Raw genomic sequence first — 23,855 nt, 5'->3', positions numbered from 1 at the left:
TGTACTTGGGAAAGTGGAGACGTGAGGGATAGGAAATGAAGATGGCTTTGTGTGGTCGCCTTCCAGAAGTTCGAGGGAGGGTTGGGGAGACAGGTTTGCCTTGTTCTGCTCTGCTTTTTGAACCGAGCTTTGACTAAATAGCTCAGACTGGCCTTCAGCTCCTCGTTCCTCTCTCAGCCTCTCAAATGCTGCAGGATACAGGATGAATCCCTGTTAAATTGGGAGCATAGACCCCAGCCCCTCGCATCCATCCCAGCCCCCAGGCCTGGGCGTTGTTTTGGTCTGGACTCCAAATCCCAGCATGCCAGGTCCTGACCCCTCCCCGGGGGAGAGTCAGGACTGCTCACACAGGGTATTTATTTGAGCTCCCAAAGGAGAAACACCTGGTCTCTTTTTCTTCCTCCTGGTGGTCGAATTCACGACCTCCCAGTTTCCCCTCAGGGCCACCCGAGAGCACAGGAATCCCCTTAAAACCTCCAGGAAGGAAATGTTTATAAAGAAGAAATTTGGAGCTGGGCGGTGGTGGCGCACACCTTTAATCCCAGCACTCGGGAGGCAGATGCAGGCAGATCTCTGTGAGTTCAAGACCAGCCTGGTCTACAGAGCTAGTTCCGGGACAGGCTCCAAAACCACAGAGAAACCCTGTCTCGAAAAACAAAACAAAAGAAAAAAAAAAAAAAAGAAGAAGAAGAAATTTGGGAAAGTTTCAAGGGGGATAAAAGCCAGAGGGTAAGAGCACTGCTGCTCTTCCAGAGGACCCGGGTTTGGTTCCCAGCACCCATGTGGCAGCTCACAACTGTAACTCTAGTTCCAGGGAATCTGACATTCTCTTCTGGCATCCTTAGGCTTTCTCTGTGTAGCTCTGGCTGTCCTAGAATTCACTCTGTAGACCAGGCTGGCCTCAAACTCACAGAGATCCACCTGCCTCTGCCTCCCATGTGCTGGAGTCAAAGACATGTACCACCACCGCCTGGGAAAAAGCAAACAGAACAAAACAAAACAAAAACCAGGTATGGTGGTCCATCGGGTGGCACACACCCTTAATGCTAGCATTTGAAAGACAGAGGCAGATGGATCTCTGTAAGTTCGAGGCCATCCTGGTCTACAGAGTGAGTTCTAGGACAGCCAGGGATGCATAGAGAAACCCTGTCTCCGGAGGAAGAAAAAACAAAGAGCCTGGCTATCCCTCCAGAGGACCTGAGTTCAATTCCCAGCACACACATGACAGCTCGCAGCCACCTGAAACCTCAAGCACCAGGCATTTGGATGGTGCAGAGTGCACAGACAGACATGCGACAAAACACTCAGAGAACACAAGAATGCAATTAATAGAACCCCACAATAAACCTGGGAACTCGCCTAAAAGGCCGATGCAGAGGCTCATACCCCCAAAATGTGTTCTAGGTGATGTAAACCCCTCTTTCTCTTAGCCCCTTTCTCTTTCCGTCTCATTCGTTCTTACAGTTTTTCTGTCTGTCTGTCTGTCTGCACAGGAAACACAAAGGTTTAAGTCTGAGGCAGTTGGTCATAGAAACAACAAGGCCTGTGCAAACTTAATAAAGGTCACAAGTCATAAGCTTTCCTTTGTCATTCTCCCTCGTACTTTCTCCCATGTTCCTCTCGGTCTTTCTGTGTCTAGCTCAGGACTCCTACCAGCACCCAGGACCAACTCTTTCTGCCCCTGAAACTTCGGGTGACCTCCACAAGGTATCTAAAGGAAAAAATTACCGAGCTCGGTCATCTTTTCTGATTTCCTGCCTTGCCAGCCACCAAGGTCTACTGACCACATCCTCTCTCACCTTGTTTATATACACTTCCTCATCAGACACATCACGCAGGAGGTCTCAGTCCCCAAACTGTGCTGATCTCTCCCACACAGGGCTTCTCTCTAGTCTACTCCTTCCTTGTCTCTCCAAGGCTCCTGTCCTTACTCATCCAAGACACACACACACGCAGCTCTAAGAGCCATGTTCCTCTGTGTGGAGGTACCCACTCCTATTTCCTTCTGGAACTTCAACTTTCCTTTTTCCCATAGGTGACAGTGCTGACCACAATGCTCTCAGGCCGGTGGTGGCCAAGTATCTGGGGAAATCTTGGAGTGAGTCTACAAAGCCCTTCTCAGGGACCCCAGCTCTGCGTTCTCTATCCCTTCACTTATACTGGGGCAGATGGCCGGGAGGTGTCTCTGGCTGAAGGTGACAGGTTCCAACTGCTTCGAAAGACCAACTCGGACTGGTGGTTGGCAAGGCGCCTAGGAGTGTCCTCCTGGTCCAGGCCCATCTTTGTTCCAGCTGCGTATATGACCGAGGAATCACTCTCCTGCCCCAGACTGGCAGACTCTACCCACAATGCATCCCTCTGGAGTCCTGGTAAGTAAACTCCAAGCTTTCCTTCCCCTTTCCCCTTCTTGCTTCCCTGGCTTGAGAGAGTTACCTAGTGGGTTTGCCTCTCGCTTCTGGTGACCCCTCTGTCTCGCTTCCCTTTGATAAGACTCGCTGTTCTCACATCCACCATGGTGGTATCACCTTTTATCCCTCCTAGCTCTAAGCTGGTTAGGTCTCAAGTCATTTCCGGCAGCTTTCCTCTGTATTCCTTGACAACTCAGCCGAAGCCCTATCTGTCATCACCTGCCACTCCTCCACGTCTCTTTTCAGGGACAAAGATGTTTCATGGCTCCCTGGAGGAACTCTACCTGTCTCAGGAACCCCAGGTTACTTCTGAGCAACCTCCTCCCTGTTCCCGCAAAATGTGCAGGAGTGCCAGCATGGCCTATTTGAAACCCTGCTTCCTGAAACCCCTCAGGGAAGGGCCAAGAGAAAGATCTCTCCCCCAGGAAGGCTCCATGACAGAGGCCAGTACCAACACGGTAAGTCACAGATCTTCATCAGAGCACGGTTCGTGGTCAGTTTCACTACCATGAGGCCCTGTTTTGGGCACAGAGGTAAAGGAGACAGACATTGTCCTCCCTTAAAGGACTGAGGGTGGCAGAGGGTGGCAATAAATCAGCCTGATAAATAAAATAAAGAAGATGCTGAGGTGGTCGGAAAAGACCCTGCACGTGGAGAAAGAGAGGCTACTAGCAAAGTAGGGGTGAAAAAGACACAGGCCCTGAGGGGATGCGAGTTCAGCCCAACAGCAGGAGGCCAACTGACTGCTTTTCCTCTGCTTCTGACTCCTAGCCCAGGGCAAGGTTTGTCCTCTGTCCTGTCTTTAAGTCGGGCTACCGGCAAGTTCCTTCTAAAGTTATAGCTCTCTTGTCCATCCCCTCCCCCTCCTTCTCTTTTGTCAGCTGTATTTTGAGCCAGGGTCTCACTCTGTAGTAGGCCCAGCTGAGCTGGACTCTTTAGGTAGGCCAGATTGACCTCAAACTCCTATAATCCTCCTGCCTCAGCCTCCCAAATGCTAGGATAACAAGCCAGCCTGGCTCCCCCCCTCCTTGTCGGCTGCGGATAAGTCCCCTCACCTGGCGTGGCCCCTCACCTCTTGCTGTCTTTTCCTCTGAATGGTGTGAGGAGGGGGCACTTTCTCTTCCCCACCCCACCCCCCAAAAAGCCTGTTCCCCTTTCCTGCAGCCCTGGGGCGGGGTTGCGTGGGGGAGGAGGGAAGTTGGCAACAGGAAGTGCGGAGAAGAGCAAAGAAGGCTGTGAGGGGAGAATTTTTTAAAAAACAGCCAGGGACTGGGGTTTCTAGCCCTGTACCAGGGTCACCCTGGCCCGGAGCCGAAGGTGAGTAAATGGGAGAGCGGTTGGGAGGGACCGGGCAGCACCCACCTCCTCTTCCCCACTTCCCTGGCAGGCAGGATCCCAGCCCCTCCTGTCAGAGCTCCCCGTGTCTTGTAATCTGGTTGGCCTTCTCTGATGTCCAGGGTCTCTGTCCCAAAGAACTTGGATCTCCCATCCCCCGTCCCGGTCTCCGCCCCCAAGGCTAGATGCCTGGGAGCAGCTCCGGCAGGACGGACCAACGCCGGAATTCTTAGGAGAAAGGCTGGGTCTCTTCCTTCAGCTATCAAACCATTGAGACACGGACCCCAAGGGATTAGAATTGCCCCTGGAGTCTTATGCTGGGGAAGTAAACGGCTGGGGTCCTGATACCAGTCAGAGAAGGAACTTGTCTCCCAGGAGGACAGGTCACATTTTTCTCACAGCTTGTCAAGTCCTCATCAGCGTCCGAGAACGGAGCTGAGACACAGATAGGCAAGGACCACACTGCTTAGTAACAATTACCTCTTCCCCCGCCCCATCCCACCCTACCCCCGCACCCAAGACAAGGTTTCTCTGTGTAGCTCTGACTGTCCTGGGACTCACTCTAGACCAGGCTGGCCTCAAACTCACAGATTCACCTGCCTTTGACTCCCAGGTTGGAATTAAAGGTGTGCACCCCCATGCCTGGCTTTATAATTATCTCTTGTCCTCTATTCAGATCTAAACCTCATGTTAGACCCCAAAAGCAGCATTGGAGATAACCAAATTTATTTATATGAGTGATCCACTTCTCAATAAATAAATAAAAAATTTTATGTGTATGGGTGTTTCGCCAGCATGTATGTCTGTGTATCACCATGCATGCAGTGCCCACAGAGACCAGAAGAGGGCGTCAGACCTCCTGGAACTGGACCAGCTGCATTTCCCCCTTCCCGCCCCTCCAGAAGGCAGTCAGTGCTCTTAACCACTGAGCCATCTCTCTAGCCCCAGATAAATTATTCTCCGCCCTTTAGCATTGTCGCTTTGATTGATTACTGGGGACAAGTGGCAGAGCTTAGATTGTTAGAGCTGCCAGGACACGGGCTTCGGCTGTCACTAACAACCCCTGTAACTTAGATCCCACCAAGACGCCTCTCCTGTGCCATGCCACAGTCATATTCAAGACACCTTTCCTCCTCCGTGTCCCGTTGTCCCTTCAAAACTCCTCTTCCCCATTTCTCTCTGGGGCTCTCAGGTCAGAAGAAAGGAAACACGGTGAGAATTGCTGAACTGTTGAGGTATCAACTGGATGTTGTTTTGTCTCCCCCCAAACCCAGAAACCTGGCTCCATGGAGCAGACAGAGACTCTGATTAGGAACAGTGGGGCCTCGCAACCTCAGGAATGGCTTGATGCACAGGTGAGAACACCCCATTGTCTCAGCGTCCAGGTTAACTTTTTGTGACTCCCCCCTTAGGCAAGGCGTTCTCCAAGGCCACTGTAACATTGCCCTCTCCCACAGCCACACCCCTCTTTCTCCTGCAACCTGGGACCACCAGATTGAATGTCCTCTTTCAATTCCCCATCCTTAGGGTTTACCAAGCCTCAGCCGGAGCAGGGGCAGCCCCTGGGGAGACCTGTCGGACCAGCCAGCAGCCCTGCATTCCTCTCAGCCACAGCTGGATGACCCCCACGTGAGTCTATCCTGTCCCTGAACGCCCAGACCTCTCTGCACCGCCACCCTGTCTTCTGGTCCTTGAAAATAACATTCTTCTTTCTGGGTGTTTGCTCTTCTCCAGTCACCCCCACCCCCAAACTTTAACGGGCCTTAGAGAGAACCCTTGAGGGCTGTGGGTGGCACAGGGTGGCTTACAAGCAATACCCCATGCCTTTCCCAGGAGGAAAAGTCAGGTCTGATCAACATGACCAAGATTGCTCAAGGAGGGCGTAAACTCAGGTGAGGACCCAGAATACGTCAGGGGTCTAGGCTATTGGGTTTCACAGGGTAGAAAGCAATGGTGACGGTGCCGAGGAGGGGAGGAGGGACGCAGGCACTCCAGGTGAAACTCTAAAATGACCTTTTAACTGCTTCTACTCCTCCCTTCCCCCACAGGAAGAACTGGGGCCCGGCTTGGGTGGTGTTAACTGGTAACAGCCTTGTGTTCTACCGAGAGCGGCCGCCGCAGTCTGCGCCGTCCCAAGGCTGGGTGAGCATCGGCCAGGGGGAGCGGCAAGGGTTTGGGGGTTACTGGTTTGCGCCTCGGGTCAACAGATGGGGGCGGCAAGGAAGGAAATGGAGGAGAAGGTAAAGGAAGGCGGAAGCAGCTCACCGCTACCACCCCAGAGGGAAGCGGTGAGGAAACAGACTCAGCCTCAGTTTCTCCCGTCATCGCCAGGCGCCCGCTGGAAGCCGGCCGGAAAGCAGCGTGGACCTGCGCGGGGCGGCCCTGGCTAATGGGCGCCACCTGTCCAGCCGCCGCAACGTCCTGCACGTGAGTGCCGTCTCGCGCGGCCCCAAAGATTTGGGTGACGGAGTGGACGGGGTGACCAGAGGACGCTCGACCTCGCAGCGTTCTAGGCTCTCCTAGCTGACGCGAGCCTTTCCCGCCCGATCCCCCAGATCCGGACGGTCCCCGGCCATGAGTTCCTGCTGCAGTCGGACGAGGAGCCAGAGCTGCGAGCCTGGCATCGCGCGCTGCGGGCGGTCATCGAGCGGCTGGTTAGGAGGGTGCAGAACCCCGAAGGCACCCTGGAGGCTAGACCCGGGAAGGGGAGGGACAAAGAGAAGGGCTGTGGGAACCAGGCGGTCTCGGGTGGAGTCCTGACCTTGAGTCAGGCTGGAATGTGGGGGTGCCGATGCTCTCTCTTCCATCCTCCCACCCTGGCTGCCCGGGTCTAGGATCGGGAGAACCCCCTAGAGCTGCGTCTATCCGGCTCGGGACCCGCAGAGCTGGCGGAGCTGAGCGCTGGTGAGGATGACGAGTTGGAGTCAGAGCCGGTGTCCAAGCCACTGCTAAGGCTTAGCAGCCGCAGGATTTCCAGTACGAAGTGGGACTGAGCTGGCCGGGCTGGGTTGCAGGGAAGCGTCCTCCGCTGGAGCTCACACTCCTTGGTTTGGCAGGTCGGGGTGCCGAGGGCACTGAGCAGAAGAACCGCGTGCGGAACAAGTTAAAGCGGCTGATCGCCAAGAGACCAACCTTGCAGAGCCTTCAGGAGCGGGGCCTGTTCCGAGGTAGGCTGGGCTGGACCAGAGGGGCACTGCTCTTTGTGCCAGCTTTACTAGTGTTTCTGTTTTGTGTAGGTTTTGGTTTTCAGATTTTATTGTTGTTGAATATACTCTCAGTATTTATCCCCGGGTTTTCTTCAAATTTGGGCAATCCTCCTGCCTCAGCCTCCTCTAAGTGTCTGGGATAACAGGTGAGAGGCACCATGCTGGGTAGTGGCTGGTACCTTTAAGCCCAGCACTCAGGAGGATCTCTGAGTTCCAGGACAGCCAGGGCTACAGTCTTAGCATTAATGAAAACTCTAGTGAGGCTCAAAGTAGAGCTTCCAGACTCAGGTTAGAGTCTACTGACACTCGTGCTTCTCCCCTACGCTTCATTATTTGAGGAGCAGAGGCAGGGCATCCTTGCCCCCACGTAGCAGCAGTCCCAGGCTTACATGGATAGTGAGGACCTTTACTGATCCATCCCCCTCCTCTGCAGACCAAGTGTTCGGTTGCCAGTTGGAATCGCTGTGCCAAAGGGAAGGGGACACTGTGCCCAGCTTTGTCCGGCTCTGTGTCGAGGCTGTGGATAAAAAAGGTTGTGTTTCCCAAACTCCAAAAGTCCCCCCTTTCAAGCCCTAGGACCCAATTGCCCCATCTCTGCCTTCCTCCTGACTCCTTTCTCCCTCAGATCCCTCACTTAAACACTTTTCAAGTCCCCATCTTCCCTGTCCTTCATCTCCTAGGTCTAGATGTGGATGGCATTTACCGCGTGAGCGGGAACCTGGCAGTGGTCCAGAAACTGCGCTTCCTGGTAGACAGAGGTGAGAGGACTTGGGAGGAAGTAATGAATTGAAGAATCAGGTACCTCAGAACCAAGAGTGGTTCTGAGGGAGGGAGTTGGAACTGCATGTCTCAGCTACTGGTCTCTTCTCGTGCTTGTTTCAGAACGGGCAGTCACCTCTGATGGGAGATACATGTTTCCAGAACAGCCGGGACAAGGTACTTACACCTCAGACTCTCAAAAGGCTGACCGATGCCCTCTTTGTACCCCACGGAATTCCCCCCATGTCCCGCCCCAACAACACTGTCCCTGTTGTTGGCATGCCCTACTATGGGCCATCGCCACATTCTCGTGACCTGTTTTGATTAGATTTCCCCCCAAATTCCTGATCTTTGAGTCTGGAACCCAAGGAACTTCTTTTTCCTTCTAGAAGGCAAATTAGATTTAGACAGTGCGGAATGGGATGATATTCATGTGATCACCGGGGCCTTGAAGCTTTTTTTACGGGAGCTGCCACAGCCTCTGATGCCTCCACCATTGCTGCCTCATTTTCGTGATGCCCTCGGTAAGGGTCAAGAGCTTCGGTGATCCTCCTGCCACGGGAGGACCTGTGCAATAGAGACTAGAACAGAGGGTCCCTTCCGTCTTCATCTGCGAGGATGGGAAATAATTTCATGCCAACTCTAGTTGTTCTAGGGATGGGGGAATATGTGTGTGAATGTTTAGAGGATCGAGCTGGGAAGAATTCTGAAAGTCACAGGTGAGCTACGGGAAAGAGCGGAGCCCTACAGCTCAGCAGTAAGTTGTGTGTTTATCATATGCGAGGCCCTGGGTTGAATCTCTTGTGCTGAAGTGCAGAGGGGAGACAAATGATACCGTCCATGGACAAGGGAAAGTCATTTACCCACCCTGTCATATCACTCTCCCTAACCTCTCTCTCTTGTCCTTCCCGTCGCTCTCTAGAACTTTCTGAGCCAGATCAGTGTCTCTCTGAAATAAAAAAATTAGTGGACTTGTTGCCGAAGCCCAACCGTGACACACTGCAGTACATCCTGGAGCATTTATGCAGGTCAGGAAGACTCAACAGCCTGTTCATGCTGGGGAGGATGGAGTGGGTGTTCCTCAGGGACTGTCCAGGGAGCACAGAGAGGGGGGTATTCCTCAGGGACTGGCCGTGAGCACGGAGATGGGGGTGTTCCTCAGGGACTGGCCAGGGAGCACGGAAAGAGGGGTGTTTCTCAGGGACTGGCCAGGGAGCACGGAGAGGGGGGTGTTTCTCAGGGACTGGCCAGGGAGCATGGAGAGGGGGGTGTTTCTCAGGGACTGGCCAGGGAGCACGGAGGGGGGGTGTTCCTCAGGGACTGGCCGGGGAGTACGGAAAGTGGGGTGTTCCTTGGGGACTGACCAGGGAGCACGGAGATGGGGGTGTTCCTCAGGGACTAACAGGGGAGCACGGAGAGGGGGGTGTTCCTCAGGGACTGGATGGGGAGCGCAAAGATGGGGGTGTTTCAGCCGGGCGGTGGTGGCGCACGCCTTTAATCCCAGCACTTGGGAGGCAGGGGCAGGTGGATCTCTGTGAGTTCGAGTCCAGCCTGGTCTACAAGAGCTAGTTCCAGGACAGACTCCAAAACCACAGAGAAACCCTGTCTCGAAAAACCAAAAAAAAAAAAAAAAAAAAAAAAAAAAAAAGATGGGGGTGTTCCTTAGGGACTGACCAGGGAGCACGGAGAGGGGGGTGTTGCTTAGGGACTGACGGGGAGCATTGACATATCCTAGCCTTTGGCTAGCTCAGCATCAAATGAGCACCCAATAAAACCAGCGGTGCTGTGAGATTAGGGATTTCTGCTCTATCCCTTCCCTGACTTTAGTCTCCCCCTAGGGCAGGGAGGCTTTTTTAGCTGAGCTGCTTTTGGGCACATTTGAATACAAGCCTCCCATGTTGTGAGCTTAAAGAACTTTGGGGTGTTCCCTGGAGCTGAGGACTAAGCAGTTCTACCCAGCTTGTGCCTCCAAGTCATATCCTGAAGGTTTCTCCACTGGCCCATCTCTGTTACTCTGTACTTGGTTCCTTCAGCCAGCATGTGGAGGGATCCCAGGGTGATCTCTGCCCTGCTCATACCTACCTGATGGGGCTATACTGGTTTGTTGGGTACCCGTCGCCTACCTCCCCTGTCCTTGGCTTTGTCCCCAGGGTGATCGCACACTCAGATAAGAACCGAATGACCGCCCACAACCTGGGAATTGTGTTTGGACCGACGCTGTTCCGCCCTGAGCAGGAGACCTCTGACATGACAGCCCACGTATTCTACCCTGGGCAGTTGATCCAGCTGATGCTCAACAACTTTGCAAGCCTCTTCACCTGACTCGGGCAGGGAGGAGGAAGACACGGCCATTTGTCAGCTGGTCTTCGGAGAGGACATCCCGTAAGCTCTCTCCCGGAGGCTGCTCTTCCACTGGGCTGTCAGATGTGGGAGAAGAGGAAGGTGTGTGAGCCCCACTTCCAGTCTCCCCAAGATGACACATGGGGCTCTTACTCTCAGCCTTCCTTTATTGTCAGGAAACCTGTCGTTATTAAAGTGTTTTCCTGGAACACACAGAGACTAAATACAGCCCCCAGCCCAGTCCTGCCATCCCTCGGCACCTCATGTAGCCATCTAGGAAACACGATGTGCTTGGGATTCCTTATCCTTCTAGGCACTGGAGTTGAGGAATTGTGTCTCTCCAGGCAGAGACCCTAGTAACACGCTCATGTTACCCACTGCCATGTTGGGGGGCCCAGAGGGAGATGGGGTATTTTTAGAGCTGTCCCCTTGCTCATGGGAAGGAGGAGGACTCAACCCCTGGGCCTCATCCAGAATAGCCACGAAGTCCAGCTGAGTGCTGTCTAGGTCAAGAGAGTCCAGAGGGTTGGATACCTGTCCTTCAGGGGGAGGGTATAAGGCAGGACCTGCTCCCAACCTGCCCACTTCAGGATGGCCACAGCTGGGGTTGGTGCCCCCCACCTTGAGGGGTCCATAGCAAGAGGGCAGTGGGGGCAGAAGCCGGGGTGGTGCTGCTGCTGGCCTATGGGAAGGCCTGTTTACCCCAACTCCAAAAGTCTCATTGCATGGTGAGGTGGTAGGAAAGGAGCCTGGCTTGTGATTGGCCAGGGCAGGTGCAAAGCCTGATCCGTACATAGCTGCTGGTCCTTTGGCAGGGCTCTGATTAGCTTGGGAACCCCCCAGAAACTTGGAGCTCTGATATGGAAGTTCCTGGGTGGGGAGCCCTCCCCGGCCCTTGTCCTCCCACAGCAATCCCTGCTGCGATTGAACGTAATTACACACAAGCTGAGCTTTGAGCTGTCCCGTGGGGTGAGAGAGGGAGTCAAAACTGAGGCCAGGCCTGTGTTCTGATGGAAGATAATCATGGGGAGACCGAGGATAGGGACCCGACTGGGGATACTGGGGAGGAGGGGGTTGGGGATAATGGGAAAATGGAGGTTGTGAACCTGGGGACCCCTCACTGGGGTGGGCGTTGAGGCAGGGTGCCAGTCCAGGGGAGTTAGACCCCACCGGGCACCCTTGTTCTGGTTTTACCTGCACTTGTCCATAATGTTCAAGTCGAGGAGGACACTGGCTATAGGCTTCATTTGGAGCCTTAGTGCCAGGGCACATTCCAGAATGGGAAGGAAACTCAGTCCATGATTCTGGGGTGGGGTCAGGATAGGAGACCTGCTGAGGACAGTGGCTAGGGCCATAGTTGGTCAGTGGACCTGGGCCCCTAGCTCCGTAGGGCTCAGCCGCCGTTCCCTCAAGTTCCCCATATCCCAGAGTATCTGCAGAGGAAAAGTCCATGTATGGATTCAGACCATTGCCCATCATGGAAGTTCCAACCTCTGGCTCCTCCTGTAGCCCTCTGGTATCCATAGCAACATTTTCAGTGATGCTGGGGGGCTGTGGTGAATACACAGAGGTAGGGAGGTGGGGATCAAAGTTGCGCCCAGTTGTTACACTAGGGGGCGTGTGGACACATCCCAAGCTCTTGAACCGCTGGACTCTGGCTGGAGCAGGATGGTCAGCAGCCCTGGCTGGGTCACTGGCCCTCCGGGTGACTCCTGCATTGGGGTTGTATCCTGGGTACTCAGCTCGGCTTCTCCAAGGAGGTCCAGAAAAACCCCCCATCCGATCCAGGCTGTGTGCTGCAGTAGGTGGGGTGCCACTCCCTCTGGCTGATGCGTATCTTGCACGGAGCATGTAGTGTTGGGCAGGTGTGAGGCCAGGAAGGGACGACACGCCATTCTCCGGTGGGGATCCCGGTGGGAAAGGGGAGGCCAGGGAGGAGCGGCGGCTGACTGTGTAGGCAGAGCTGACGCTGCTGGAGCTGCTGCTGCGGTGGTCAAGGGAGACTGGGGGGCCCAGTCGGCGAGACGCGGGTGTGCCTGCAAATGACGAGAGAAGGCAGGTGGTAGGGAGCCCCGCGGTTCCCACCCTGTGTTCCCATAGGCTAGCCTTGACCGGGAACCCACGGTAAAGAGTCCTAGGCTTCTTCGCCCCAACCACGCTGTCTGTCTCCGTTCACCGCACTTACTCTGTTTGGCCAAGGGTTCCAGGCAGTGACAGTTTTGTGCGCTGCTGCAGTGAGGGGGATAGCACATCACTGAAGTATTGCTACCCTAGTCTCCAGTGGTGCGGCTACAGGTGTATAACCGCCACACATAGATAGATATCATAATTTTCTGATCGATGGAAGAAAAGTATCTCCAAGGAAGGGAGTATTTTTGTTTTTGTTTTTTGAGACAGGGTTTCTCTGTGTTACACCCTAGCTGTCCCGGAACTAGCTCTTGTAGACCAGGCTGGCCTTGAACTCACGAGATCGGCCTGCCTCTGCCTCCCTAGTGCTGGGATCAAAGGCATGTGCCGACACTGCCGGGCTTGGAAGGGGAGTATTTTTCAGACAATAAAAAGATGCCACGTGGCAACTCAAAGGATGACCTCATCGCCTCAGCTCAGGACAGGTCCCCAGCTCAGCAACACCTCCCACACCCAGGTCTCACCAGCATGGGTTAAGCTGGGCAGTTTGAGACCCCGGGACCCTATTGGCCGGAGCTGATGCAGCTGATCCAGCCTGAGGTTCTCCAGGCGGTGAAGAGTGGACAGTCCAGTGCCGACAACAGAAGGCCCTTCATCCAGGCTGGACAGGTCCTCAGTGCTGCCCCCCGCAGTGCCGGTCATTTCCACACCGCTGTCAGTATTGGCTGCGCTGCCTGCTGGGGAGTGGTCACTGCTGCAGGAGGACTGTGCTCCAGGGCTCTGCTGCGGTTTCTGTGAAGAGGGCAAGAGCGGAGGGTGGTACCCTCCCGCAGGGGAGTGGCTGAAGCCTACGTCCCAGTGTTCACAAGGGCTGAGGACTAAGCAGGCAAGAGGTTGGGGTGAACTAGAGGAAAACGGGAAGAGCCCCTGCTGGGGTACAGACTCCCAGGGCTCCAGTCCGGCTTAGTGCTATGACCCTGACAAATTATCTTTGCCTGTTTCCTCTTTTGAAGAATACCCAAATATGCACACCTAAAGCTTGGAGCTAGGTAAAGAGCTACTTAAGAGTGAGTCCACAGGGGGCTGAAGATTTGCTTTGTGGTGAAGCATTTGCCTACCATTGTCCATATTCCCAGAAGCACCCCCTCCCGACCCCAAACTGAATGTATTGGACCAATTAGACAATGGACAATTCTAATGTCACCCTTAGATCTGGGGTCAGCCAGGGAGCAATACTAAAACTAGAGACAGGTAGGCTGGTGACTGCATGTAGGAAGGTATGCTTCTAGGGAGAGGTCAGCTAGGAAGGGGTCAGCAGGACATGATGGGATACCGAGGCAAGACTTCCTAGGCTGGCTCACCATGGCACCCTCGGGCACAGTCAGTCTGCTCTCTTCCCTTATGGGTCCTCCTTCCCTTTCCCGCTTGGGTTCCACTGTGGAAAGGGACGGTGCCCGTGGCAACGGGCCGTCCCCTCGATGCCTCTTGGTCACGTGGGCATCAGGACCATGCACTGTCTTGACGTGTTTGCGGAGTGAGCTGGGATCTGTGTAGCGCTTGGTGCAGCCAGGGAGCTTGCACACATATGGCTTCTGTGGAGTAGCGTTGCCAAGTCGAAGGCCAAGGGATCAAGGCAGAACACAAACAGAATGGGAAAAGCCACATGGGGTGAGTGAAGTACACAGCCTTCGAGGAAGGAAGGGGAACGTGAGCCCTTGGTGAGAGGCTTATAGAAGGATTAGAAAACAGATGGTGCGGGTCCAACAAAAAGAGGTGACCACCTCCCCCATCCCCAAGGCTATGAGGCCACACAAATTCAGAAGTTGAAGGGGTCAGGGGTCTACTTAACACGGACCCTTTGCCTGGCTAGACCAAAGAGCGGCATTTTTCAGAAGTATTTCCTGTATGAATTACGTAGCAAGGAGAACTCACGGCCGAAGTCCTGGGTTAGGGGGCTCTCTACGGGGGAAACACTTAGACGTGTCTCAAATGGGAAGCGTCTCGTAATTCGGGCATTCACCTCATTGGAGTGCGTCCGATTCTGGTGTTTGGCGCGGTCGCTGGCGTTGCTGAAGGCCTTGCTGCAGCCTTCATGCTCACACATGTAAGGCTTCTCACCCGTGTGCGACCGAAGATGAGTCTTCAGGTTTTCAAGACGTGAGTACGACTTCCGACACCCTTCAAACTGAAAGGGGTCAAGCCACATTTCTCAGATAGGACACAGAAATTTTATGATTTAAACTAAAACTGGCAGGTCATGAGGAGCCAAGAGAATACCAGGATTCGGGTACAAGGGCAGGTGGGATCTAAAGGCAGAGAAAGCTGGAGACCTGCTCTATGAGTTCGAGACCAGCCTGGTCTACAAGAGCTAGTTCCAGGACAGGCTCCAAAGCCACAGAGAAACCCTGTCTCAAAAAACCAAAAAAAAAAAAAAAAAAAAAAAATGCTAGGTGGTAGTGGGGCACACCTTTAACCCCAGCACTCAGGAGGCAGAGACAGGTGGATCTCTGTGAATTCAAGGCCAACCTGGTCTCCAGAGAGAGTTATAGGACAGCCAGGGCTACACAGAGAAACCCTGTCTCAAAGCAAACTAACAAATCTTCAAAACATGGATATGTCTGAGTGGCTCAGCTGCTTCCAGATATGTGGGACTTGGGTGACATCCCTAACCTCTGTAGCTGTGTCCTCATCTGAGAAATGGAAACGATGCAGCTCCCTGTGCGAATCCACACCCTCAGCTTCCCTTCCCTTGGCTGCCTAGGGAGCGTCTTGAGCAGGTGTCCTGGCATAGAGCTTAGACTGTCCTAGAGAGTCAGGAGTGTCCTTCAGCAACAATGCGAGCTATCCACTAGGAAACAGTAGTAGCAAGAATGCTAAGGAAGTCAGGTGGTGGTGGTGCACGCCTTTAATTCCAGCACTCGGGGAAGCAGAGGCAGGCGGATCTCTATGAGTTCAAGGCCAGCCTGGTCTACAAAAGCTAGTTCCAGGATAGGCTCCAAAGCTACAGAGAAACCCTGTCTTGAAATACAAAACAAAAAAAGGAATACTAAGGGACCCACAAGGGATTCATAAAAAAAGTTTTCATTCATTTTATTATTATTTTGGTTTTTCAAGACTGGGTTTCTCTGTGTAGCCCGAACTGTCCTAGAACTCACTCTGTAGACCAGGCTGGCCTTGAACTCACAGAGATCTGTCTGCCTCTGCCTCCTGAGTGGTGGGGATTAAAGGCTTGTGTAACTATGCCTGGCTATTAGTTTGGTTTTATGAGACAGAGTCTCACTGTGCAGTCTTGGCTGACCTTGAACTCACTAAGCAGACCAAGCTACTCTCAAAATGATAGAGATCTGCTTGCCTCTGCCTTCCTAGGACTGAAATTAAAGGCGTGTACCGACATGCCCAGCATGTTTTCATTTCTTTTAAAATCAAAAGGGAAGCCGGGCGGTGGTGGCGCACGCCTTTAATCCCAGCACTCTGGAAGCAGAGGCAGGTGGATCTCTGAGTTCCAGACCAGACTGGTCTACAAGAGCTAGTTCCAGGACAGGCTCCAAAATCACAGAGAAACCCTGTCTCGAAAAACAAAAAAACAAAAAAACAAAACAAAAAAAAAAACAAACAAACAAAAAAATCAAAAGGGAAAAATATATTTTTGATCCAAAACTTAATTTTGCTATGTTTTTGTTTGCTATTTATTTGTTTGCTTGTTTATTTATTTATGAGCTAGAGTATTACTGTGTCGCCCTGACTAGCCTGGAACTCGTCACGTAGACCAAACTGGCCTTGAATTCAGAGAGATCTGCTTGCCTTTGCCGCCTGGCTTGCTTTTGTTCTTTGGGTTTTTTCTTTGTTTGTTTTTCCTTTTTGGAGACCTAGTCTTAAACTCTAGATTCTTTTGCCTCAGCTTCCTAAGTGCTAGTGTTACAGATATGTAACATACCATACCAAGAACATATTTTAGGGCCAGCAAGATGGCTCAGTGATTAGAGGTGTCTGTGGCCAAGGTTGAAAACCTGAGTTTGATTCCCCAGGACCCACATGGTGGAAGATGAGAACTGAGTCCCGCAAGCTGCCTGCTGACCTCCATATATGCACTTTGGAATACAAGCCCCCACACCACCGAAAACATCTTTATATCACTATGCCCATCTTTCTACCAGGGCAGTCTTCAGGAAGATTTTAAACATTTGCTTACAAAGGAAGGGGCACGGAAGGCACGAGTCTACCTTGGACCCTCGGAGGGGCGCCTCACCGTGCATTTGTGCGGCTTCTCGCCCGTGTGTCTGCGCATGTGCACCACCAGCATGTACTGCGCTTTGAAAGGCCTCAGTTCCCTGGAGCAGCCCCCCCAGTGGCACACGAACTCCTTCCGCTCCCCATGGATGTGTTCACTGTTGATATGCTGAGGAGGGAGAAGACGAGGCTTTCCGGGGTTCCCGATGTCACCCGAACCCAGCCCCCTACTCAAAGGGTCACGTTTCCCACACCCTAGGTTTTCTAGAGCATAGAGTAACCGAACTTTGGTTCTGAGGGACTGAGCATGCCATCTCTGACCCCGGTACCCTTGAACGTCCTGCCCTGGGGCAAACCATAAAGCCCAGTCTCCACAGGCTCCCACCAACCATCTGCTACTCCCTGGGTCTCACGTGCACCAACTGCTCCTGGGAATCAAACTCCTGGCTGCAGCCATCCCAGCGGCAGTCAGTCTCATACACGGACTCAGGCTCAGGTTTCTCCTCCAGGTCCTCCCGCCCATCCAGCATCCCCAGCAGAGGATCCTAGGGCAAGGGAGACACTCTTAAGGCCATTGGTGGCAAGTTTTGTTTTGCTCAGGCCCCACAAAGAAAGCCCCGCCCTTCCTCTTACCTGTGTGCCTGTGGAGTTGGGGCTAGACATGTCACCTTCCAGAGGCTCCTCTGGGCACTTGCCCACCAGCAGCATGTCCAGCTCTGACTTCCGCTTCCCCGGGGGAAGAGGTGAGGGTAATGAGGATGGAGTAGTCAGAAGGGAAAGCTTGCCAGGTCCTTCTGCCCGACAGGCCCCACCCAAATAGCAGGAACCCTGTGAGTAAGGAAGGGCTTCCTCCACAGCCTGCACTGCTGAGTGGGACGGACAGAAGGCTCTCACCCGGGTGAACCTACCATCTACACCTGCCGTCTTCCTTCACCTGCCCCGCTGCTAAGCCTGCCACCCACCTATCCTAGGCTGGGAAGCCAAGTATGAGGGCATTGTGAAGAGCCCCACCTGGCAAGTCGGACGTGGTCCCCGGGACTGAGGACGCAGCATCATCGCACCCCGAGTGGAATCATGTGGAACACAGGGCTGGACACCGTAGGAAGGCAAAGTCCCTTTTTGGTGGCTCATCTGGGGTGGGAATCCTAGAGATGGGCTAGGTGAAGAGGAGGCTGTTATTTAAGACTATCAGTCACGAGAATCCTTGCTCTATTTTGTGAGTTTAGGGAAGGCATGGTTGAATAAGCCCCAGGGGGTCTCTGAAAAGGGTCCAGTGCTTTGGGAAGGATAGGGATTCAAGTTGGGGTGGAGGTTTGAAGGGTCTGAGTTCTCTAATGGGTTTCAGTACATATTGTAGGGGCCTCTTAGTTCGAGGCTGCCAGCACCTCATGGTGCCAATGGAGAGGTGGCCATAGGAACCTCCAGGAGATGTACAGCGTGAGTTGATGAATGCCACAAGGGAGCTGGGCGATGTACGGATAACTGTTTGTAGATCCAGGCTGGCGTCAGACAGAGGTGAGAGGGAGAGTGCCCGCTTCTTTGTCAGTTTGACTGAACTCCGGGAAGGAGGAAAGAGTGGCCCTATGGCAGGAGACAGGAGTCAGGAACAGCAAAGGGGACTGGAGAGATGGCTCAGTAGTTAAGAGCACTTGCTGTGGCCCGGCGGTGGTAGCGCATGCCTTTAATCCCAGTACTCGGGAGGCAGAGGCAGAGGCAGGCGGATCTCTGTGAGTTCGAGGTCAGCCTGGTCTACCAAAGCTAGTTCCAGGACAGGCTTCAAAGCTACAGAGAAACCTTGTCTCAAAAAAACAAAACAAGCCGGGCGGTGGTGGCGCATGCCTTTAATCCCAGCACTCGGGAGGCAGAGATAGGCGGATCTCTGTGAGTTCGAGACCAAGAGCTAGTTCCAGGACAGGCTCCAAAACCACAAAGAAATCCTGTCTCGAAAAACCAAAAAAACAAACCAAAAAAACAAAACAAAAAACAAAACAAGCCGGGCGGTGGTGGCACACGCCTTTAATCCCAGCACTCGGGAGGCAGAGGCAGGCGGATCTCTGTGAGTTCGAGGCCAGCCTGGTCTACAAGAGCTAGTTCCAGGACAGGCTCCAAAAGCTACGGAGAAACCCTGTCTCAAAAAATCAAAAAAAAAAAAAAAAAAAAAAAAGCACTTGCTGTTCTTCCAAAGGACTTGCGTGCGGTTTTCAGCTCCCACATCAGGTGGCTCACAACCACTACCTATAACTCCAGCTCCAAGGATGTCCCACACCTTTGGCTTGCCAGGGCACCAGCATGCACACGTGCACACCCACACAGACACAAACACATACACTGCTTAAAAAATAAAATTTAAAAAGAAAAGATATGGTAAAGGTACATGTCTCTGTGCACTCAGTGTGGGGCCTGACTTACAAAAGCAAAATTTTTTTTTTTTGTCTTGCTCTTAGGTCCTCTCGATTGTTCTCTGATCCCTTTCATCTCTGAACATCTCTTCCACTGAGTTGGGTCCTTGCCTTCCCACTTCTTCCTTCAGAACCAGTCCCAGAGGGCGGGCGGGGGGGGGGGGGGGGGGAGAAGAGTTCCTGAGTCCTCACCCTCAGTACAGCCGCTGGTCTCTCTGGCAGACCCATAACCCTGGGGCCCTGACATAAAGTTGGCTTGGTGGCAAAAGGGCAAACCAGAAAATCCTAGAAAAGAGAGACAGCTGGATTGGGGCATTCGGATGGGGAGATACCGGGCTTACCTCGAGACCCCACGTACAATATGATCCCAGACTCAAAGCATACATGGCATGGGGGTCTCAAAATCCTCCTGTAGATAAGAAACTAGCGTGGGGTAGGGATGAGTTGGAGAGGGATCCCAGGAGTAGGTGAGAGATCTGCCAAGTCCTCAAGCCCCAGGGACTGCTAAACACACTCACCTTCCGTCCCCATGCTGGGGACCCCTTGGCTGGGGAGGGGTCGGAGACAACATGGCTCACCGTAACTATTGGCTTGGGGTGGAGTCATTGAGTTGAACATGGTGTCTCGGGGAAGAAGGAGGGGCACTGTAGGAAGGAGTGCAGATTTGCCAAGTCATAAAGAGGATGGGAAACAAGAATGGCAATCTCAGGCACAAGATCGTGGCCAGCAGGCCCCTTGTGCCCCTAACTTCCCTGAGAATGGTCATGGAAATCAAGTTGAAAATAATGCCATTCAACAGCGTTAAGAAGAAACCTCCCATAGAGCAAGAAGTCTGGGGGATCTTTTGGGGGAACTGGGTAAGTGTCTCATAGTCTGTGTATGCACATGGGGAAAGTATGGACTAATTGATTCAACATAAACTCCAGGCGATTTTAATGTCATGATCCCTCCACTGCTTCTCGTTCTGGTCATGGCCAGCTTTGAAGAGTGTGTTGGAGAAACACTGACTTCATGCCAGGGACTGCTTGCTCGCTCTGTCTGAGCGCCAGCCCAAGAAGGCATGCATATGCAATCTCTCCCGTGTCCAGTAGAGGGAGACCTCGCTTCAGTCCAGATAGGCTGGTGGGGCGAGAAGAGAACATAAATGATCTGTCCTCTTAGACAGAGAAATGTGTGGGAGGGAATCAGGCTTAGGAGCAGAGTGTCTCCCGTCTGTTGAGTAAAAAGGATGGAAGCTAAAGTCATTCTGAGGCTGTTTGAGTCTGAGCCTACTTAACCCTTCTGGTCGAGGGGAACTGGAAAGGAACTTTGAGAAAGGGCTTAATGAGGATGAGAAAACAAAACTCCTCCAATTAGGAAGGAGCAGGAGAGCAAAGAGATGGAGCGAGGTCCGGTTTTCCTTCTCGCAACCAGTTTTCACTCCACTCCACGTTTTTAGGTCTTCCGGGAGCGGAGGGTGGGGTGGGGCGGGGTGGGGTGGAGAACCACCGGGAGCGGGCCGGCCAGCGCGGTGGGTGATCCCGAGATGCTGGGATTTAGGGTGAGGGCGGGGCAAAATGGAGAACGGAACCCTACGACCCAGCCCAAGAGCTGTAGCCTGGGTTGTACCTATGCTAACTCCTCCTTTTTCAGCTGAGTCCCGGATCCCGCATCCAAGACCTCCCAACTCGACCTTGGCACTAACGTTGGGGGTGGGGGGCACAGCTGGCTGGCAGCTGGATGAGGGGCATGTCTTCTGCCTCCTCTGCTATGACTCATTCAAGGGAAGGGGGAGGACTTGCAAACGACCCCCAGACGCTAGATGCTCGCTCAAAGATGTCACTCTTATCTTCCTGTCCCATTGCCTGACTACCCCAGGAGACCCGATGTCCCACGCGTGCCACAGTCTACACTCATGCCTCCCTCTTCATACTAGTAAATATGTCGCTAGCTAGCTTTTCCAGTTTCCGTGAAGGTTTTTCTGGGAGGAATGGGGCAGAGCGCACTCAGAGTTACCCTGCCAGAGACCCGAATCATCTTCAGTGTCTATTTTTCTGCGTCCTGTACCCCTTCTCCCCAACTCCCAGGAGTCGGCCCCACCCCCTTCTCCCGGTCCCGCCTTCCCCGCCCCCGTGCCTTCTCGGCCCACCCAAGTCGCCGCCGCAGGCTCCGGCTGCAGACGGCTCAGCTTCCCCCGCCCGCCTGGGGAGCCCAGAAAAGCGGGGGGGTGGTGGTGAAGGGTGGAACATTCTTCCCTTCTCTCAGCGCATCCTGAAAGCAGGCAGTGGCACGCGGGGGGGGCACTATTGGAAAGTGGGGTCCCTATAGTGGAGTGGGAAAGAAGAAACCAGACACTACAGAGAGAAGGGCCTGGCTAGATAAGGTGTGCACGGGAGGACACCTTGGATTCCAGAGTATCTCAGCTGGCTTCCTAAGGGTTAACCCCTATAGACCCCCGGGAACCCCCTAGTGACGTCAAGGGCGAGTCGGAGACGTCCGTACGGCGGGGATGCCCAGAGAGATAATGGGGGGGGGTCCTTCTGAACCCCGCCCCCTAGAGAAAAATCACTCGCGTTCTCAAGAACTTTTCTCCCAGAAAACTGCCCGTCTTTCTCCCTGCACTGGAAGGAAAGACCTAAATCATAAAGTCCTCGGTTCTCCAAAACCCTCGGCCTCTATGGAGTTCCCTTTCCTTGATCGCGTCCCCGAAGCTAACTGTCCTGGGTTGATTGTTTCAGGGTCATGGGGCCTGAAAGAGGATTCAGAGCGGGGAGCAAGGGCAGGCAGGGTGGTCTAAGCCAGAGGAGGGGCCTCGGTCCCCAGCTCCCGTTTGGGCGGGGGGCCAACCGGGATACTCAAGCTGGCAGTGGCCAGTGGTCCCGCTCTGCCTCAGTAGGGGTCTCCTGGCGCCTGGCTTCAGCTGCCCCGGTGGTCCTGAGGTCAGAGGGTCAAAACAAGGTCTCCCCAGCTCTTGCTCAGGGCCCTGCCCACAGTCCTTCAGACTAAGAAACACAAATTTCCTAGGGATTTTTCTAAGGCCTACACTACACGTTTGGAAACCCACCCAGCTTTCTTCCTAGTCCAAAAACACTCCTTTGCCCCCAAACCCAAGCTTCTACCGGGACATCTGTCACAACACAGGTCAAGAGTCCAATCCCAGCCCCGGCCTCAGTGATTTTGTTGCCTCAAACACTTCTATTCCCACCGCATTGAGCGCTCTCTCCTTTTGCGGTGGGGCCCCTCTTAGGAACACTGACGTCTTTCCAACGGCGCTCAGAGACGCACCTGGAGTTCCGTCTACCACGCAGACCTCCAGCTGGCCGTCCCAACAGCCTCTTCATGCCAACCTCAAGAAAGGGAGATATTTCTAATATGTGGGAGAGTACAAAGAGACCCAAGACAGACAGACTGCCGAAAGAAAAAGGAGATACGGAGAAAAGGAGGCACAAATTAAAGCCAAACAAGAAAAACATCCAAACTTCCTAATGGCTCACCCCAATCTCGCCCACCCCATATTGTCTCTGCGCCCCAGGTCTCCTTGTGGGATAGGGTGAGTTCCTAGGCATCAGAGCATCTTCTCAGCCCCCTCCCCCACCGCTCCCAGGTGGTCTCCCCTCTTGCCCCCCTCTCACCTCCGTCGGGGCGCAGGGCTCGGGATGCGTGGTCCAGGGTTGGAAACTGGGCTGGGGGGTGTGCGGCGGGGAGGGGGGGCGACAGGGCCACTGCAGCGCAGCTTCAGTGCCACCCCACCCCCCCAACCTGGCCCCCAGCCCTCCCGCCGGCCCAGCCCGCCGGGCCGCGAGCCGGGACCACCCGCGAGAAGCGCAAACTTTTTTTTTCCTTTTGCAAAAACTTTTTCTTGCTCTTGCCACCGGCGCACGGCCGCTCTTCCCGCTCACTTCCCTCCAATATCCTTCCTTCAGGCCGTTCTAGAAGATGAAGTGGGGTGGCTAGAAGTTAGAGGGGGGTGCCGGGCTTATGGTACCCCCAGGACCCCCAGGATCCTCCCCCTCCCTTGAGGGACCCTATACTGCCTACTACCCCCCCCCCCCGAACACGCTGCTCTTGGTGGGCAGTAAATCCCGGCGCGGATTCATGGATCGGCTGTCCACGAAGAGGACCTGAACCAGAGCCAGGAAAACATTGAGGAAAATATTGCGAGGCTGGAGAGGACGGTGGGGGAGCAAGGAGGGGGAGGGGGAAGCTCACCCCAGAAAGTTAACTTTGAAGGTACGGCCGATGGCTTTCGTTGGTCTTAACTGGGCATTCTCCGTGCTGTGGTTTATAGGCCAGCCTCACTCTTAGATTGGAACGTGGAGGATTTGGGAGAGTTGGGGTTTGGGCAAAAGGAGTTGGGTTGGCTGTGGTAGAAAGTTTTGGGGGTGCGGCCTAAGGAACATGAAAGTGGAACATGGGCTTAAGTTCTAAGGGCCAGGTGTGTGTTCACAGATCACTGAAGTGTCCTCTGTCTTAGTACCTATCCAGAGAACCTTCGTTTTCCATCTCCAAATTCTGGAGACTGCTGCCACCTCCACACCTCTCTCTTTAAGGCTTTTGCACCCCCTGCTGGTCAGCTTCGCACACGACACTCCTACGTGCCGAGTCTAGTTGGTCGCACTGGCGAATTTAAGGAAATTTGACAGGTTCCCGCGGGCAAGGCCCAGGTAGGAGCCCAGGGAGGGAGCTGCGTGAGTCTGAAGAAACAGAAGGGCACACCAGGGGAGACTGCTAGTCCCTCAAGGTGGTGCCTGACGGGGGAGTAGCCTGTCTCTTTGGATTTGTGTTGTAGTGGCGACTGGACACGGGACGGAGGGCAACTAGTTCCGTTTCCCACCGGGGAGAGAAGTCAAGGCTTGGTGCCTTGAAAGCAGTCCGTGCCCTAGCGCTGCTCTAAGTCACCTTCTTGGGCCTGCAAAGTATGGTGTTTTGTTTTTTTTTTTTTAGCAACAACAAAACGAAAACAAGGTGAAGCTAGCCGGGCGATGGTGGCGCACGCCTTTAATCCCAGCACTCGGGAGGCAGAGGCAGGCGGATCTCTGTGAGTTCTAGACCAGCCTGGTCTACAGAGCTAGTTC

General features: G+C 53.9%; 2 protein-coding genes across 4 annotated transcripts; one reads left to right on the top strand and one right to left on the bottom strand.

The window, feature by feature from the left end:
• Window positions 1-1,856: 1,856 nt before the first annotated feature.
• Window positions 1,857-10,260, top strand: Arhgap9 (Rho GTPase activating protein 9). Of its 3 annotated transcripts, XM_057758022.1 has the most exons (16): window positions 1,857-2,369; window positions 2,655-2,866; window positions 5,018-5,098; window positions 5,271-5,372; window positions 5,577-5,635; window positions 5,792-5,885; window positions 6,075-6,170; window positions 6,299-6,397; window positions 6,578-6,719; window positions 6,800-6,910; window positions 7,383-7,481; window positions 7,630-7,707; window positions 7,832-7,885; window positions 8,098-8,232; window positions 8,631-8,736; window positions 9,859-10,260. In XM_057758022.1, exons 1-16 carry the CDS (start codon window positions 2,054-2,056, stop codon window positions 10,028-10,030), a joined length of 1,956 nt encoding a protein of 651 aa, XP_057614005.1. In that variant the 5' UTR covers window positions 1,857-2,053; the 3' UTR covers window positions 10,031-10,260. The 3 variants fall into 3 exon arrangements, with proteins under 3 accessions (XP_057614005.1, XP_057614006.1, XP_057614007.1); XM_057758023.1 differs by lacking the exons at window positions 1,857-2,369; window positions 2,655-2,866 and adding an exon at window positions 3,625-3,725; XM_057758024.1 differs by lacking the exons at window positions 1,857-2,369; window positions 2,655-2,866 and adding an exon at window positions 3,632-3,725 and having other exon boundaries at window positions 4,936-5,098.
• Window positions 10,228-22,455, bottom strand: Gli1 (GLI family zinc finger 1). The gene is made up of 13 exons (XM_057758020.1): window positions 22,413-22,455; window positions 22,066-22,188; window positions 19,320-19,445; window positions 18,994-19,086; window positions 17,788-17,983; window positions 17,414-17,558; window positions 17,036-17,128; window positions 16,816-16,947; window positions 16,422-16,571; window positions 14,196-14,360; window positions 13,537-13,767; window positions 12,700-12,967; window positions 10,228-12,084 (listed from the first exon to the last, which is right to left on the bottom strand). The coding sequence occupies exons 3-13, from the start codon at window positions 19,417-19,419 to the stop codon at window positions 10,358-10,360; spliced, it is 3,300 nt and encodes a 1,099-aa protein (XP_057614003.1). The 5' UTR covers window positions 19,420-19,445; window positions 22,066-22,188; window positions 22,413-22,455; the 3' UTR covers window positions 10,228-10,357.
• Window positions 22,456-23,855: the final 1,400 nt, after the last annotated feature.

The sequence above is a fragment of the Chionomys nivalis genome, chromosome 25 (genome assembly GCF_950005125.1).
Source record: "Chionomys nivalis chromosome 25, mChiNiv1.1, whole genome shotgun sequence".
NCBI lineage: Eukaryota > Metazoa > Chordata > Mammalia > Rodentia > Cricetidae > Chionomys > Chionomys nivalis.
This window is presented reverse-complemented; position numbering and strand designations above follow the sequence as displayed.

Coding starts and splice junctions, on each gene's coding strand:
- Arhgap9 (XM_057758022.1), top strand. CDS start 2,054: ATGCTCTCAGGCCGGTGGTGGCCAAGTATCTGGGGAAATCTTGGAGTG. Junction 2,370..2,654: donor TGCATCCCTCTGGAGTCCTG/GTAAGTAAACTC, acceptor GTCTCTTTTCAG/GGACAAAGATGTTTCATGGC. Junction 8,737..9,858: donor ATCCTGGAGCATTTATGCAG/GTCAGGAAGACT, acceptor CTTTGTCCCCAG/GGTGATCGCACACTCAGATA.
- Gli1 (XM_057758020.1), bottom strand. CDS start 19,419: ATGTTCAACTCAATGACTCCACCCCAAGCCAATAGTTACGGTGAGCCA. Junction 16,572..16,815: donor CCCAGGAGCAGTTGGTGCAC/GTGAGACCCAGG, acceptor CTCCCTCCTCAG/CATATCAACAGTGAACACAT. Junction 13,768..14,195: donor ATCGGACGCACTCCAATGAG/GTGAATGCCCGA, acceptor GCTACTCCACAG/AAGCCATATGTGTGCAAGCT.